The sequence below is a fragment of the Cyrtonyx montezumae genome, unplaced genomic scaffold (genome assembly GCF_038088225.1).
Source record: "Cyrtonyx montezumae isolate F1298 unplaced genomic scaffold, pur_monq_1.0 scaffold_3, whole genome shotgun sequence".
Lineage (NCBI taxonomy): Eukaryota > Metazoa > Chordata > Aves > Galliformes > Odontophoridae > Cyrtonyx > Cyrtonyx montezumae.
The window spans coordinates 143605130-143623208 of NW_027072034.1; the positions used below are offsets into that span (position 1 = coordinate 143605130).

The 18079-nt window shown below is 34.1% G+C and overlaps 1 protein-coding gene across 6 annotated transcripts in view; it reads left to right on the forward strand.

Moving 5' to 3' along the window:
* BRD1 (bromodomain containing 1) overlaps nucleotides 1-18079 on the forward strand; it is a 373526-nt gene that overhangs the window by 337737 nt on the left and 17710 nt on the right. For 4 of the 6 annotated variants that reach the window (XM_065743545.1, XM_065743544.1, XM_065743546.1 and 1 more), the window contains 5 exons: nucleotides 820-951; nucleotides 1875-2003; nucleotides 2755-3067; nucleotides 3817-4077; nucleotides 7227-7715. In XM_065743545.1, the coding sequence (XP_065599617.1) occupies nucleotides 820-951; nucleotides 1875-2003; nucleotides 2755-3067; nucleotides 3817-4077; nucleotides 7227-7715 (1324 nt within the window). The remainder of the gene's footprint in view (nucleotides 1-819; nucleotides 952-1874; nucleotides 2004-2754; nucleotides 3068-3816; nucleotides 4078-7226; nucleotides 7716-18079) is intronic. The other 2 variants (XM_065743548.1, XM_065743549.1) reach the window with 2 other exon arrangements.

Below are 18079 nucleotides of genomic sequence, written 5' to 3' on the forward strand. Positions count from 1 at the left end.
ATCAGGACTTGTACTTCTTAACAGCCTTTTTCTGGTGAATTATAACTCCCTCTTGAATACTGTGGCTGTTATTCCAATATCTTGCTTTTTCTTATGAAAAATAGTTATAACAAACAGTAGAGGCTGTTTTCTGTGTATACAGATCTAACGAAGTACTACAGGTATTTAAACACTTTTTACAACAACAACAACAAAATAATAAATCTGTTGTCCAGGTCACTGTAGTATTGTTATAGTGCCTATTTGCAGTACTAGTTGAAAAACAGCTTCTCAGATAACTTCAAATAACTTCATTTCCTGTATTCAGAAGTCATAATGGTTATGTTGCTGTTAGAAACATGTCCTTACGCTGCTGGAAGTGGTGGAGGTGGACTGTGTTACTTTGCTTCTGATGATGCTGGTGATATTAGAATGAATGGTTTAGTTGGTAAGGACCTAAAAAGACCATCAATTGCCTGACTACTTTAGGGTTAGTTCTCCTGGTTTGGGTTTTGATGTGACAATACTATATCTGTTTTTGCAGCTTCTTATACTACTGGTTTGTTATTTGCTATATTGCTTTTCTTATGTAAATAACCTTAATTATAGGGATGGATTTCAGTTATATAAATTTTGCTTTCAGTTAGACAGCTGAAAAATAAAAGAACTGTGTTATGAAGGTTACTACCACGTACTCAATTAAAAAAAAAAAAAACAAAGCAAAAATCCAACACAGTTTAATCTTTGCTGTGAATACATTTCTGGAATTGTGTATAAAACTAGCTTATAAAAAGCGATTAGTTTTCTCACTTCCTGAAAATCTTTTGATTCTTTTCTTAGAGAGAAGATGATGAAGAAATGCAAGCCTTAAAAGAAAAATTGAAGTACTGGCAAAGGCTGCGTCATGATCTTGAAAGGGCACGCTTATTGATTGAACTAATCCGTAAGCGTGAAAAGTTAAAAAGAGAACAGGTAAATGGAGTACCATTTTAATTTGGTGAAACCTTTCTGAAGGGAAGATGACTAAGTATTCTCACATAATTTTTGCAGTACAAAGATTATTGTGTGCTCACACAAGCTGATAAAAATATATGCAATTACTTAACAAATCATTCGACTATATTGTCAAAGTTATTTGATTTCTGAAGAGCTGTAGAAAAGTTAATCATCACATTTTCCTGATTAAAAAGCCTTTATTGAATAGTGCTTTTTCATTTTTCTGACAAATTAGTAAACATTGTCTAACTCTTGGGACATTACGGAGTTAACATAGTTGGGATTAAGATGTGAGGAAGTGGTACTGCAGAAAGATAACATTTTTATATAAAAACTATGAAAGCAGCAAGATTCCCTTTAAAGTCTAATTGTTTTTTGTTGTGAAACTCACTTAATGTGTTTAATTGTATATACATTCACACCACTGATATGTCATAAGAATTTGGTTTTACCATAATGGAAGTATTTTAGTGGTGACATTTGAAGCTTAATTTTAAACGTTGCTTTTAAATTCTTGATTATTTTTTTTTCTTCCCAAATATGCACCTGTTCTTATTTAGCAACTTTTCAAATAAAGAATTGAGATTAAAAATGCCGCAAAACTCATTGTAGATAAAATAAAAATTTGAGATGGGCAGTTGGAGTTGGAACTGAGTCTGCAACAAGGAATAAGAATAACTTTTATAAAATCATTAGCTGAAAACGTATATCATACCAATTCAAAGTGATGATGCTGAAAGTAATAAGATGTAGAAATGTTAGTTTTGAAAACTTGTTTTCTATTTCAGCTGAAGCACTTTTATATAGTGCTTCGTTTCTGATGTTCTGCTGCAAGACAACTTACATTGAAACAGTATTTTAATAAATATGCAATTGTTTGTTTTTCATTACTTTTTTAGGTCAAGATTGAGCAGGTTGCTATGGAACTTCAGCTTACTCCATTCACTGTTCTTCTTCGATCGGTCCTGGATCAGCTGCAGGAAAAGGATTCTGCTCGTATATTTGCTCAGCCAGTGAACCTTAAGGAGGTATGTTTCAAGCTCAGGTTTTTTTTTCAGATTGCTTTCTTAACATTTAGCTATGACTTGTGGCACCACAGTAGAAGAAGCAGATTGTTGCATCACATAGTTGGTAGCACTGTCAGCTTCTAACCTCTATTCCGATACCTTTTGTTTTATAACTTCCTGCTATGAAAGTATGTATGTTCATACTCCAAAGCAGTTTCTGGTAAGTACTTGGGCAGACGAAAGTGGCAGTATTCTATACTGATAGTACTCATCTACTGCTGTATGATTATTTGATACAGCAAATTTAAACAGTCTTAAAAATTGAAATGTGGATTCTGTATTCTTGGAGGTAAAATTCCTTTTCATTTACTCTGAAAATAGGTACAGATAGAAATAGAATATGTATATATAATCTCTCTATGTATGTTTGTGTATATTTGCGTATGTACATGACAGTTATACATGTACATATATATTATACATGTATAAAATAGATTTGTATTCATATACGCATGTGCATAGAGGAATTCTAAAAACAAATAGTTCCAGCATCTGTTAGTAGAGCTGAGTTTTGTTACACAGGATGCAAAGTCTTGTAATATGTAATGTTCTGTTGGTATGTAACTGTCTTCATCTCAAGATGTTCTCAGATATATTTTGCATTTATTGATTTGAGCTGTTACTTTGTTAAAACATGTGGAACAGTTGATAGCTGATATATCAAGAAAATTTTATTATGCTTTTACCCACTGATCTAAATATTTATTCGAAGGTTCCAGACTATTTGGATCACATTAAACATCCTATGGATTTCTCTACCATGCGAAAACGGTTAGATGCTCAAGGCTATAGAAACCTCAGTGAATTTGAAGACGACTTCAATCTTATCATAGATAACTGTATGAAGTACAATGCAAAAGACACAATATTCTATAGAGCTGCAGTGCGGTTAAGAGATCAAGGAGGTGTTGTTCTCAGGCAAGCTAGGAGAGATGCTGAAGGAATTGGTTATGATAATGAAACTGGAATGCACTTACCTGAACGGCCTAAACTTGAGTCACCACAGCCTTTCTCTTGGGAAGATGGTAAGAAGTTTTTGCATTCTTTTTAAAACCCACATTTTGGGCTCCTTATATTCCGTGCAAATGTTTGAAATTGTAACTCTTTAGGTCATTCACCAGAATTTTCTCTTCTGCAAATAGTTTTTGAAAGATTAAGTTGATTCTTTTCAACTTGATCTGCTATTAGAAAGCATTGTTTTCCAGATTCTTATTTTGACAGTGTTAAAAGACTAATTTGATAAGGTACATGAAAAAAGATTATCAGTGCCTTCTTTTATGTGTTTGTATGTGCTCATAAGTCATCGAAAATGGCTACCAGTGTGCATGAACTTCAGTGCATTCTTAAATAATCTATTCAGTTTTAACAGTTAAGGACACTTGTAATACTGGGAATTAAAGTAACATCCTTTAGACACATGTGCTGGTTTTCTGTGTTTTTGAAAATGGAGAATAGTTGACATTCTTCTTACATTACTGTAATCTTGGTCTGTTCCTTGACAAGGAGATAACCTAATAGGTTAATTATCTTCTTTCTATCCTTGCTTCTTGAGAAAAATAGCACTCAAGAAGAACTGTAGCAATATTATACAGTAGGAACTTGTACTAACATAGCTTCACCATCCTCAGTGAAGAACCTAACTAATATTGTAATCCAAGTAGCTTTTGATTCCAGCATGTGATTATTTATTTATTTATTTACTTACTGATTTTTCCTGTTGGAATTTTGTGTGGAAACATTAACACATTTTCAATTATACGTGTTTTGACTTCAGTGGATAGGTTACTGAATCCTGCAAACCGAGTGCATATGTCCTTGGAAGAACAGCTGAGAGAGTTGCTAGAAAAACTTGATCTTACCTGTGCAATGAAATCCAGTGGGTCAAGGAGCAAAAGAGCAAAGCTGTTAAAGAAAGAAATCAGCAGTATTCGCAACAAGTTAAGTCAACAACACAACCAAGCTCCTCAATTAGAGTCAGGTATTGGAAGTTTTGAAGAAGAAAGTGCAGCACTAGAACAAGACGGAGAAGAAGAAGGTAAGATTTTTAAACTGTGTTTTAATTAGTACTAGTAGTTTTTCAATAAGGTTCTCTAATCGTGTAAATTGAAGACAATAATTGAATATTTTGTTTAATTTTTAAATGGACAGATACCACTTATGTACAATAAATTTTTAATATGGGAATGATCCCTGTAATGAAAACCTCCTTTCACAGTAGTAAAGCTCTTTTAAAATCTGGGTATTAAACAAGGTAAAATACAAACAATCTCATCAAAAAGGAATCAGGAATGTCTGAGTAGAAAGTATCTTCATATTTCTACAAATCCGCTTCAATGCTGGAATATGTATTGGGGATCACGTGAGCCTATGTCAGCAGTGCTAAAAACGCTGGCTGTTATACTGTGTTTTCTAGCTTTTCTGTCTTATCTTTTGGTAAGACTCTGTGAGACTGGAGGGTAGATATGTTTGTTTGTTTCCCTTTTAGTAACGGTAGCTAACTATTGATAGGAGTCATCTAACTTCGTGTTGTTGAATCAAGGCACCCACATCTAACCAGCCCTTCCCCTTGCGCCTTTCTTCCTCCTCAAAAGAGTGGTTTCAGAACTACATCAACTTTTTGCTACCACTGATTTCATTGGGAGCAACTTGCTCGAAACACCTACCTGTATCTTACAGCTGGATATTGTATTTATTCTTCTATTTTAAGTTATGGAGTTAAAAGGATGCAAAAAATCCAGTCTTAAAAAAAAAAATAAACTTTGAGTTTTTGTTTTTTGGTCAGCTCTTTGAAAAACTAACCTATTTTTCTGTAGGAACATTATGGAGGTATTTCATTTTGAGTAACAGTATTGAATGGGGGAGGAAAGAGCGGAAGGGAAAGTGCAAGCATTTTTAATTAAAAAAAAAAAAAAAAAGTCTGGTGCAGATAAACGCTGTCAACATGATTGAGAGGTGAAGTGAATAAAAAGACTGTCCTTAACTGCCATTCAAACAGTAACATAGTGTTTGATTCTTACTGTGCTTAAGAATGATTTTCAGATATATAACGTGCTTGAGATTTGAGTGAAAACAGTTAAAAAAAGGTGCAGCTGAGTCAGCATATGACTTATTTTGTACTGAAGCTGTTAAATATTCTTAAAACATTTTATGGTACTTTATTTTAAACCTCTTTCAAGTGATGTTGCCTCTGAGTATAGTGATTAGGAATTTAATGTACTTCGTCATAGAATAAGTACATGAACCTGTAGCTTAATATTTTCATTACGCAGCCCTTAACTTCTGCAGCTGTTGTGCAAATATTAGTCCTAAAAATGAGCAGTAACAGTTTTTGTATAACACATTAAAAAAAACAACAACAAAAATATAAGGACACGATCCAGAGTTGATTGGCATTGCTTTTACAATTACAGTGCAGGGTAGTTAGCTATCAGTTCAAGCTGCAATTCTGAAGTAGAAGGTACTTAAAGGAAGGAGAACAAATATCTAAAAAGAGTGATGTGGAAGGGAGTCATTAGAATCCTCTGCACAGGATCTTTATGGGAGATGACTTCAGAAGTGCTGTGAATTATACATTTATCTTTCAATTCTCTTTTCAGTTTCTGATTATGTGAGAAACCTGGTAGCAGAATAATCCAGTGAAATTTATTTTTTAACGTCTGATTAGTCATTGGCTTTTTTTGTTTGTTTGTTTTCTTTTTTGAGTGCTTAAATCTTTTTGAGAATCTTCTCTTAATTGCGAGAAAATTAGAATTTGTTCAAAAAGAACAGTGACGTTGGATATTCTAAACTATGGGCTTCTTAAAATTGGTACTACATTAAATAATATAATTCAACACTGAATTTTATTCTACGTTTTCCTGAAATATTACCAGTCGTAATACTTGTATGCTTTCAAAGGATGAGAGTGTAGTCGCACTATTTTTTAAGCACTATATTTTCAGTGTAATCTGTTCTATTGTTCAGGTACTTTAAATGATCTGTCAGTATTTCTTCTAGCCCTAGAAGTCACTGGTTTCAAAGTACGCATTGCTAAACCAAAGCGAAAAATAATAATAATATTTAATCCTTTATAGATAGAGGATTAAAAACCCTTGTTGTTTTATCTTGCTATGTCACTTTTCATCAGGTGACATAGAAAATAATCAAACTTTAAAATTTCATTTGATAGTGTAAACATTAAGTTGGTTTCATATGTCTGTTCTTACAGAATAAGCATCTTCTTTTGTCTTACTTCACTTCCTAAATGATTATTTTGGAAACTATAAAGATTTTAAGGTCTCCTTGTTTCAGCAGGTTGGGTTGTCCTCTTGCTTGTACTCAGGAATGCTACAACAGTAGAATGCTTACTTTCCCATCATTTGAGATGAGAAATTGAAACTGGCTCTATATGTTCACACTTACGTTTCCGTTGTCTTCTCTCAGTGTAAAATTACTTAAATAAACTGGGAAAAGATAATGGGGAAAAAAAAAAGGGAAGGGGTGAAAGAAAACCACCAGTGGATGGCTTTTCTGATTTCTAGCAGGTCTACGTTGTCACATCTCTATTTGCCAGCTAGTGCCTAGTAAAGCTGCAAGACTTTGGGAGTGGGATGTTTTCTTTGTTCTTTTTGTTTTGTTTTGTAAATAAAACTACTAGTCAGAACTGTAAAGTAGCTTTGCAGAAATCGCCTTTCATGAATTTTTGCACTTTAATTCACTCTAGTAGATCAGGTTAGAAATACAATTTTTAAATGCTTAGCGGATAAAATTTGTCAGAGGCAGGTAAGGTGTATATAAAAAATTTGTATAATGTATTTTATCAAATATTTTACTTGAATGGCAGTGTAAGTGCATTTAACATAATCATCCACCACCCCTACTTTCTATTTTAAAAAAAAAAGTTTTCTTAATTTTTAGTTAATGAAACTAACATAACTGCATGACAAGTAAGAAGTATTGATCCAGGTGTAAATTGTTAACACTAGCTATAAATACCTACTTTTCTATCCATGTTACATTCCCAGTATAAAAGTAGGAACTACTAACTAGGACAGATTGTTGTTAGTCAAGAATTGTTTTTAAAATGTTATTGCTTTGTTTCCAAACAACAATTTATTTGGTGGGCTGCACATTTATAGTGAGTTTTATAATAGACTTTATAACTACAAGTTTTCAAAAATCACACTCTATTTATAATTTTTTCAGGAGATAAATCTCCCCCTAAACTTGAACCATCAGATGCATTACCTCTTCCTTCAAACTTGGAGACTAATTCAGAACCACCAACCCTCAAACCAGTAGAACTCAATCCAGAGCAGAGTAAGCTTTACAAAAGAGTAAAATTTGATAATGAATTATATAGCACTTCCATTCAGAAAGAAATAAATGGACACACTCCAGAACACTTACTTGACAGTAATCTCAATGAGTCGACTGTTTCTGCTGTAGCTGAGTCATCAACTGATGTAAACAGACGTACATCCATTCTCTTCTGCAAATCGAAAAGTATAAGCCCCCAAAAGTCTGCAAAGAACACTGAAACCCAGCCAACTTCTCCACAGCTAGGGACCAAAACCTTTTTGTCTGTAGTCCTTCCAAGGTTGGAGACACTTCTGCACCCAAGGAAAAGATCAAGGAGTGCATGTGGAGATTCTGAGGTTGATGATGAGTCCCCTGTAAAGCGCTTGGATACAGGTAAATGTTACAAAACTTATTTGAATGGATGCATCTCAAAAGTTAACATACCTGTAATTGTTAATCTTCAGATTTTAGCACTCAATATTTCCCTCATAGTTGAGTAATCAGATGTAGCTGTAGTTCAGAAAATTACTGAATCATTTTTATGTTAGCTCTTTACAGTTGGACTTAGTGAACCAAGTTTTCCTTTTTCACAGTTTTCATTTTGGCAGTAGAATCTTTTAAATTTACGTGTCTGTGTGGGTGATATTTTCATTTTTATTTACTTCTATTCTTATTTCCTTGTGTTGCATATAGTGGGCAATACGAATCAGCTGTTTGTTTTGTTTTTGTTTTTTATATTTCCTCTTGAATTAAAAGAAAATTTCATGTGGTATCAAAACTAGAAGTTTTACAAGGAACGTGGAAAACGTGTGTTCAGTGTATGACTTCATTTTGCTATAATGTTACACATTATACACATTTTCACAGTGGGAAACTGATGTTAAAAGTATGAGCTGCTTTGTACAACCGTGTATTCTATGAAAGTGTCAAAAATCCCAAATGATAGTGTTTTTTCCTGTGCTTCTCTTCTGAAGTCTGTGCACTTCGAATAGATAAAGAATAAATGCAATCTTGTACTCTTAAGAAGACTTGTCTGAACAGCCTTTATATAACAAGGTTATTTTGGTTGTGCAGTACAATTAATTGTAACAACCATAGTCTATCTGCTGTAGGTACTTGAATAAAGCCCTGCTTGAGAAGGAACAGCAACACAAGGAAATTACAGAAGTGTATTTCCTTAATGGTATCCATGGCCCTTCCTACAACTTTTATACTACCTTCTGAAATAGCCACTCTGTCTTATTGCTACATTGAAAGCCCATATGTGGGTATGAGAAGAGCATGCAATTTTTCTGTATATTCCCATGTCTTCATTCAAACTTCTCTTGTGAAGTCACAAATTTTTGTTGTTAATGATCAACAAAGAAGGGAAAATATTGTAATGCTAGAACAATAGAATGTGAAAATGCTAGGAGTTTGTACTATGGTGAATTCAGCTTATGTTTGTTTATTTCCCCTCATTGGAAAATCTGTGTTTGCATTCCTTTCTTTGGAAGCTTGGGAAGAGCCTGATCTGAATTTCAGTTCAGAAGCAGGAATTGTATGTAGGTAGGGTGATGATAGAAGTGTATCAGACTTCATTAATGATGCAAAAAGCTTTGATTTCCAGATACTCAAATTTACCAGTCTTTGATCTGGGAAGCTAAAATTATATTGTATTTTATCACATGCACATGAGTCATTTTATGCTAGGTCATGCAAGGAACTAGTCCTAAGCTTGAAACTTTCATTTTAAACATTTTTAAATGAGTTTTTTAAGGAAGACTGACTTCATTCTTTAAATAAGTAAATGGAGCTGCTTGACTACATTTAAAATCTATCATGCTGTTCCTTTTCTCTCTGTGGAATACGTATATGTTGGACAAATGTGCTTTTGATTATACTGAAAAAAAAAAAAAACGTAAACAATTTTGGATATCTCCTAATTTTAGTACACTTTACATTTCAGAATTTCTAGGCTGTTTTTTTTTTTTAGTATGGTTAGTTGTTTATTTTTTTTGCTTCATTTATTTGTTTTTTAATTTAATATATAGGTCAGTGATGGGAATAAAATCCAAAAGGGTATTTCTTTTACAATTATTTTTTTAAATAAAATTATTTAGAATCTTCCTGAAAGTAATGCAAACATGCATGGAAATAAATGTATCTGGAACTACTGCTTAAATGTTTACGTTTTTGGTTGTTTGTTGAAGGAGAGAATGTCTGTTAATCAAACTCTTCTGGCCAAATTATTTTCACCTGAAAGTGTTCCAGTTTTCTTTAAAAATACATGTTTTCTTTGAAGTATATGTGGTTAATTCAAATGTGCCAACTTGTTAAATCTTGTTCATGTGCTTATTTTTCATTTGGAACCCAAAATTTTCCTTTTGCATTGTAAATTTTCCTCCTTACATTATTTTCAAACACGTCTTCACAGTAATTTGGGCAATTTGCAATTGGCAGCTATTTTGAGCTACAGTTTTGCAATAAATCAGCACAAATCTTATCTGCTTTTCAAGATATAAAATTAGTTAAATTATTTTACTTTTGCACATGCGAGCTGTTGTGGATTCATGCAGATGTCTGTGTTCTGATAAGATTGAAAAGTAAGATGATTTATGCAGTAATATAATTTTTTTCTGCTTGGATTTTTATTTTTCACTGAATTCTAATTTAACACTGCTGTAAAGAATATTTTTCTTTGAAAGAATTCAGCAGACATGATTCTTTTCCCTTCAAAGACATGGCATAACAGATAAGGCTTACTTTCAGGCTCCTTATGCACACCTTGGAGTTGGTACTTTCATGAGTGACCTCAGTTATTGCACTGCGCAGTTTATGGGTACGAATGTTAAATATCCTCGTTTTTAGTGGATTAAAAAAAATCATTAATACAAACTTAATATACAAAGCTTTGAAACATAGATCTCTAGGAAGAGTGACTGAGCAAGAGCTGCACCCAGGCTGCTGAGTGCTTATCACATTTCTTCTATCCTTCCTTACTGATATGGTTGGTTGTTTTACTTTCCTCCATACTTCCTGCACATTATTTAGGCGTGCCTTGTTTTGTCACTTGCCTTTTATCCAGGAGTCCTCCTTTTATGACACTCATGTTTTTTTGCATGAGATTTGGAACAGGACTCCAAAGCTTTACCTGGTTAGGTGAAACCATACCTACTTCATCTGCTATGGCCATATTCTCATAGACTACTGTTTACTGTTCTCAGAAGTACAGTTGAGGTTGGTCTACTTGCCAGTTAGTTTAGAAAAATAAAAATTCAGGATCCATTTCTACTCCAGCTTTTTTTCTCTAGCATCTTTCAGAAATAACTGGTTATTGCAAAGCATGACCTCTTCTTTTAAAGAAGGCCAGAAGCACTCTTTAACATTCTGGCCTTCTTTTTTCTGTGAATCTTTTTTTTTTTTTTTTTTTTTAATGTGAAGCAGTAGTTTTCTACTGGGGCACATTCCCATCATGTGTAATGCATCTTCATAACTGCTATGTGGAAACTGAAAATTACATAACAAGGTAACGTGTTTTAAAATGTTCTTTACATTCATCTTCTTATTGCTTTGTATGGTATCTAACGATTTCAAAAAGAAGAGAAGTTCTACTTAGGAAATTTTGATCACACTGGAGATCACTGTGTAATTCTTGGAGTTCAGGCATGTCAGATCTTAACTGCATGTTAAGTGGCCCTCATGAAGTGCTTCTATCAGATGGCATGCCATGTATAGGTTGCAAACAATGACTATTACAGTGCAGAACATTGGTTTTCTGATATTTCTTATTTATATAGCAGTAATACAGTATTTTAGTGTAAGTTCAGTTTCTCAGTATTCTTCACACTTGCCACTACAGATTGAGAAAATCTGGGCAGTGAAAAATCTGGGTATTGAAAAGCATGAATTTAAAACATGGATCACTGAATTCAAGTATTATTAATGCAGCAAAAAGCAGAGATTCGAAGTTGAAGTGGCAAACTGTCATTTTGCAATAGGTACTTGGCACATAGCAGTTGGTATATAGCAAACGTGATTGTGCCATATGAAATCAATTAGCAAGTGTTGGCCTTTGTTTCTACCTGGTCACTACAAAGTGCTAATTGGCATATAAGAATTATCTTGAGGTAACCTGTATGTGAATTCCACTTGTACTTGATTTTTTTTTTAATTGTAGTGATGAACATTTTTACTTAATTTTATTTGATGTGATAAGGACGGGTTATGTTTGGAGTAAATCAAAACACAGGTTATTGCTTGGATTCTTCAAAATGGTCTCTGTTAAATCTTTGACTCTGGAACACAAATCAACTTGATTGCGAGTCAGGCTTCTTTCATGTATAATTCAATCACCATTCTGTGAATGGGAGAAAATAATAATAACTAACGAATATCTAAGAACTTAACTGACGTTCTAAATTAAATGAATAACATTCCAAGCTAGAGATAGCTTGGTGGAAAAAAAAAAACAGATAACAGAGATATTGAAGTCTAGTTAACATAGACAAGAACAACAGTGTGTTGAAGAGTAAAAGACAGTAACTTGTGTAGATGTCAGTGGTTTTAGTCTTTTTATGCATTGAGTTATACCTATTTTTTTTCTTTAGAGGCATATTGATTGCTTCCTGTAGAATATGAATCTTAGATATTTAAGCATTTAGTGTTGTCCAATTTCTACATCCGCCTGTCTCCAGGAATTTTGAAAGTGTAAAACATTTTAAGGTGTATGCGCTAAGAAAGCTAAGGCTGTAAAGGTTTGGGAGCAATTGCCCCCCTTCTTGGTCAGTTTGTCATTGTATGGACTACAGGAGCTCAACTGCTGAGTTATCAGGATAGAACTATGCACAGCAGCATTAAAGTACCATGCAGGCTGAGAAAGCTAAGTTGGACTAGAATACTACCAAAGTTATTGGGGAAAATACCTTACGTGTTTCTCAGAGGGACAGTGGGGGGGTGGGGGGAGGGGGAAGGATGCTGATGTGCTATGTGTATTTTGGCCACAAAAGCTTTAGACAAGAATTCTGACAGAACTACTGAATCTTTTGCTAATTCGATATATTGAAAATTGTTAAGAAATAGGATAGTATCTTTAATACGTGTACAATAAAGTACGTTTAAGTCAGGAAAGAAGGTATGCAGACTACTTAAAACCTGTTAAGAAGTGCATCAACATTTAAAAGAGTAAGTTCTCCTTTTGGTTGATTGCATCTAAAGATCCATGTTAAATTCCTCACAATGAAAACTATTTGTGTACTAGTTCATATAAATTATTAGAAGAGAGAGTTTAGAGTAGAATAGTCAAGAACAGTGGGACTTGATGAACAGCTGGATAAATGTTCTGTATCTGTAGTGTGTGTTAAAGTGTGCAGTTTAAAAGCTTTTCTTGGACCTTAGATTATCAGTCTCTTTGAAAGCACTATCTTTTGTGTTATTTTAAATATACTAATTATTAGCACCCAGCTTACAATTGTTTTTTTCTAAGATTAGTATAACTGAATTTTCTTTAGAAATAAAAAAAATATATATTTCTAGATGCCTTTCTATTTTTTGTTGATGCTATAGGAATTTTGGGAGAATTTTTTTGTATTTTCACTTTTTTGGACTGCTTAGCTCATTTCTTCGCCCAGACTTTGCTTTTTAAAAGATGAAATATCATAGCCCCCTGTGAGCTTCATCTGTGGCATTTAACTCTTTTTTTTTTTTTCCTGTGTGATATAAACAATGGGATAAGAACTCTGGGGTTTGTTGAATGTATTTAAAAAAAAATACTTAAAAATAACAATGGTGGAGATCCATTTCATGGTTATAAATTAAGCATAGCACTTGCCTTGGTGGTGACCATGCTTAACATTCAGACTTTGATATTATTAAGTCCTTTGTACTGGGAATGTGTGGTACTGTATTTCATCAAATTAGCGTCTCACAGATAAGGTTCATCTTTGACCTTTTTCTGGCATGCTTGCCTGCAGATCTGAATTAAGAGATGAGATGAGTGATCATAAAAATGAATACAGTGCCTCCAACACTTGAACTTCAGGCAGTGAACATGTAAGGGGAAAAATACATGTACCTTAAGGCTTGTTCCAGTGTGACTGGAGAGAAGGGGAGACAGTTCCCACAATATGACATAAAATGTTTGGCTGCAGGTTGAAAATCTCGCTCGCTCCCTGTCCCTCTCTCTCCCCACACACACACCTATATTGTTTTTTGCTTCCTTCACATCCTTCAGGGATGACAAAGATTGTATGGTTATGTGCATAAAGAAATGCCCTCCATAAAGTTGGATCATGGACTGTGGTATTATGTATTGTCTCACTGTATCATATGCTCCCTCTAAATCTGTGCCTACTCAGACATAATTCTTATGTCTAGTTTGCTCTTAAAAGCAGTTGGTTATGTGTTACTGCTCTTTTTTTTATTCCAGTACAATGGTTTATATTCAACTAAAGTAGAAAAAAAAAACACCCACAAAATAATAAACTTATCACAAATGGAGGATTCATAATTAATAAATTTCTATCCTTTTCTGTTCTGATAGAGCAGACTTGAGTGTTCAGGAGCATCTTAGTGTTTTGTCAGCCTTCATTCATTCTCTTTATTACACAGTCTTTCTATGCCCATGTTTTTCTAAACTAACAGTCCTCCACAATGACTTGCATGAAACAATGCCACTGTGGAGTGCTCACTTAAATACTCTACAAAGTAGAGGTTCAAAGGCAAGGTGACTGATTAAAGTTTCTGCTGAGGCAGTAGTGTAAGCAGAAATAAATGTTGGTTTCCTTTTAGAAACTCATGTTTGAAAGCTCCTTTCTGTGAAGGAAAATTTGTTTAGAAAATCATTAGTGGCAGTTACATGGTATGTTGTCAAGGAACCTCCTTTCTGAGTTGCTAGGTGACTTCATCAAAAGCTCCTAAAAAGAGTTTGACTTCAGCCTTTCAAGTCAGACCTCAGGCAAGATTTTTTTTTCTCTTGGAAATGCCAACTAGCAAGTAGGGATTCTTTGAGCCAAGTAGGATTGAAATAGAAAGAAACACAAGAAATGATATAGCACTTGAATTGTGAATTTATGTATGTTTGTGTGTACTTTTCAAATGGAAAAGCAAATAGTAAGCATTTCTACAGATACAGTGATTGGCAACTGGTGCTCATGCTCCATGCTATGAGAAAATAGGATGTTAGTTTTAAAACTGAAAACGGTTTTATTTTTTTTTCTCTGATGCTCACAGTTTTCTGTGAAATCATAATGTTCATGAGGTGACTTTGTTATCTTCTTAGTACCAGTAGCATCTCTAGCTGATTTAGGAAAAGGCAGTTAAGTAAATGCTGTAAATCTGGGGAAAATATACAGAAGATACAATTCTTGGCTTATTAGCTCTTAGTCTTCCTACATGTAATAGTTCTTTAGTTTATTCTTTGAAGTTTTTCTTGTAACTAGATCACAATAGGTACTGTTGCTACAAATTACTTAATCTTTCAGGGGAAAAAAGTGAGAGCAGTAATTTCTAAGGAAGTATACCTTATATTGTAAATAATCAGTTGGTTTTTTTTCCTCTTTGTTTTATTTTTGATAATTGCTGAAGACCATAAAGAATCTACAGTATTAATCAGTGTTAGGTTGACCTACATGTCATCTAGCATAAGGAAATGGAAATAGTGACTACTTTGTCTTTCAGGACTTGAGCAGCAAGTCAGTACTAAGTAGTTGTTAGAGTTGCTTTTCTTTGGTGTAATTGATTTTCAGCTTTCTATTTCACTAAGGCACCATTTAAGATGGTAAAATTCATGGATTTGTTGATCTAGTCAGACAGCGTGTGTGCTTTAAGCATGAATGCTAATTGAAGACTCATTGAGCTCTGACTTTTCACAAAAACTAGTCTAGTAAACTTCATTGAAACTAAGGTAGACTGCAGGGAATATAACATTATGCCAGTGGAATGCAGTCAGTTGTGGTGGGTCGACAGTTGCCTGTGCAGCTGCTCTCTCACTCTGCCTCCTCCTAAGGATAGGGGAAAAAATACAATGAGAAAAAAAAATGAAAACAAACAACAAAAAAACTCAGAGATAAACTTAAGTGAAAAAGAAAAAGAAAAAACAACATAGGCCACACAGAAGAAAAAGAAATAATAAATTGCACTCTACTTCCTATCAGCGGACAATGTTGACCCACTTCTTGGAAAGCAGGACCTCAGTACACAGAGTGATTGCTTCAGAAGACAAATGTCTGTGTAGCAAATGTTCCTGCCACTTTTTCATTTTTCCTAGGTTTTATTGGAATATTCCTTTGCCCAGTTGGAGTCACCTTGTTTCCTTGCCACATCTTGTCCACCCTTGCCTGCTGACTCTGAGAGCCAGCCTTGTTCCTGTGCCAGCACTGCTAAGCACTAGCCAAAGCATTTTCACTGCTCTTCTAGCCACAGCTGCAGAGCACAGCAGTGTTTGGACTGCTGCTGGGGAAGTTAACTGCATGCTTGCCAGACTCAGTAAATTAGTGTATTGTACATGAAATCTAAATTCCAGTCATTATCATGTATGCTTAGTCCTATTATTTTAAGAACACAGGTAGGTTTTTAATGTCAACGGAACGGTTGGTGGAGACTAATGTTCTTTTTGTAGAAAGTCAGCTATACTTCCTTCCTATTATCACTTTATTGCTCTGTTAAAGACTAGCTGAAAGAGCTTAATGCACATTCAGGGACCTGATTCTTATTTGATTTTTCTGTTAATTTTTCTGGTACTGTTTCTAAGTTTAAACAAGTAAAAATGGAATGAAGGGGCACGTAAGATTGAGGAACCCTTAATCTTGGAGATGAAAATGTTCTGACAAATTTTTAACTGACAACTCTCTTCCATGCTTCCTGTGTAGTATCAGGACATAGTTTCTTCAGTATGTATAGAGGAAACTGCACTTTGTGTTCATGCTTTTGGAATGAAACAAATTAAGAATTCACCTTTTAAACACCTTTAAAAGGCAAATAAATTGTAAGTGGCATGCCTTTTATTTTACTTTTTAATTGGCTGCAATTGTTAGATGTGCTTATATAAGATAGCTCTCAATTTAACTTTTCCATTTATTATTTTTTTCCCTTCGGATATCATGACCAGTAATTGTGTTTCCTCAATTAAAGGGAAACACTAATCTTCAAAGAAGAAATAAAAAAAAAAAAAAATGAGCTCTCCCCATAAAGTCCTTAAGATGATAATAAGTGCTTAGGGAATAGTCTGCATTTGTAGGTCCTGCTGGGCAGCTCTGAAAGACTCCTAGGCACTGGGTTTTTTTATATAATATCAGTTGGCAGGTAATTCTCATGTTATTTCATGTAATATATTGAGAACGAAAATAATATTTCTAAATTTAAGCTTTTAACAATGACCTTATGATATTTCTTTTTTTGTTCTGTTTTATTTATATCAGGATTTTATAGCTGTGAATGTAGGCTTCTGATCTCAAGACTTCATAAAAAGTCTTGCCAAGATAATTTGAATTAAATTGTCCTAATTATTAAAGACTTTCTGTGGTCATTATATTTCTTGTATCCTGAATAGCATATCATTTATCTGTTTGTAAATACATACTTAGGTCTTGTATTTTTCAGTCTTTTCTGTCTACTTTGCATGTCATAAATCATATCAGCGGAAGCTGACTAAAGAATTCAAATTTTAAGTTTTAAATTCCTTAGGTTTGTGCTTGCACTTCCTGATACTAATTCTTCTACTATCATCGTTTTTTTCAGCACCTTCACAAGAGCTGATACTCTCTGGAAAAAGTTTTAGAACATTTTTAAAGCGGTATTTTCATATGTGTACTCTTAGCTCTTCTTTTGACTTTTCTTTCTGGAATGTTAACGAACTCTTCTACTAGTGTATCTGTTGCATATCTTAAAATGTCTCAAGCAATCATCCTGCAATACAGTAATCCCATTGTTGCAGTGAAAAGAGCAACAGATCAACAGATGATCCTTGTCTAGTGGAAATTGCAGTTATTAAATATTGATTAACTTTCCTTTCTGTTGTGCAGTTTGCTGTTCTAGCTGTTCTAGCAGATACGTAGAGACTTGTTACTTGTTTTGAAAGTGAATTAGTAGAGAGAGGATGAATTCTTAAGCATTCTTTGGGAATATATCAAACTGACTCACTTGTGAGCTTCCAAACTATATTCATTATGTATTACCTAAACCAACAAAGGTGATTTTTTTTTCTGTTTTGGACCTTGAAATTTGCTGCTATTCATCATAGGTACCCCATCGTAGGCTCACGTTGAGATTTTTTTTACATCTTGGAGTGGTTGCAATAACCAAGTTTTAAATAACTTCAGTTTTAAAACCTTCATGTCCAAGGGGACTCTTCACCCCGAACTTTGTCATCTTCAAGTTAAGAGGACCTGGTTCCCATTTTGTCTGCATTCTGTGAGGACTGTTTGAAGGACTGTGAACTCTGTCGTGCTCAAATATTTGTCTGAGTATTCTGAAAAGAAGGATAGTTTCTAATATTGTTACTGAGCAGAATTTGCAGTTGGGGAAAGACGTTCATAGGTTTTCTGTGAAGTTCAGTTTTACAGACTTTCTGCGTTTCTTCCTTCCTTTATTGACCTAAAGTATCCCTTTACCCCCTGTCTCTGTGTACGTATATACACTTAAAATACGATCATCTCCCCCTTCTAATTCTTATGGGGATTTTTAGATGCATTTCAAAGCTGTTCTTGATGCATATCGTGGACGTGGAGATGGTATTCTGTGCATTCAGTGACTTTGATTCAGTCCTTTTTGTTGAAAAAGAA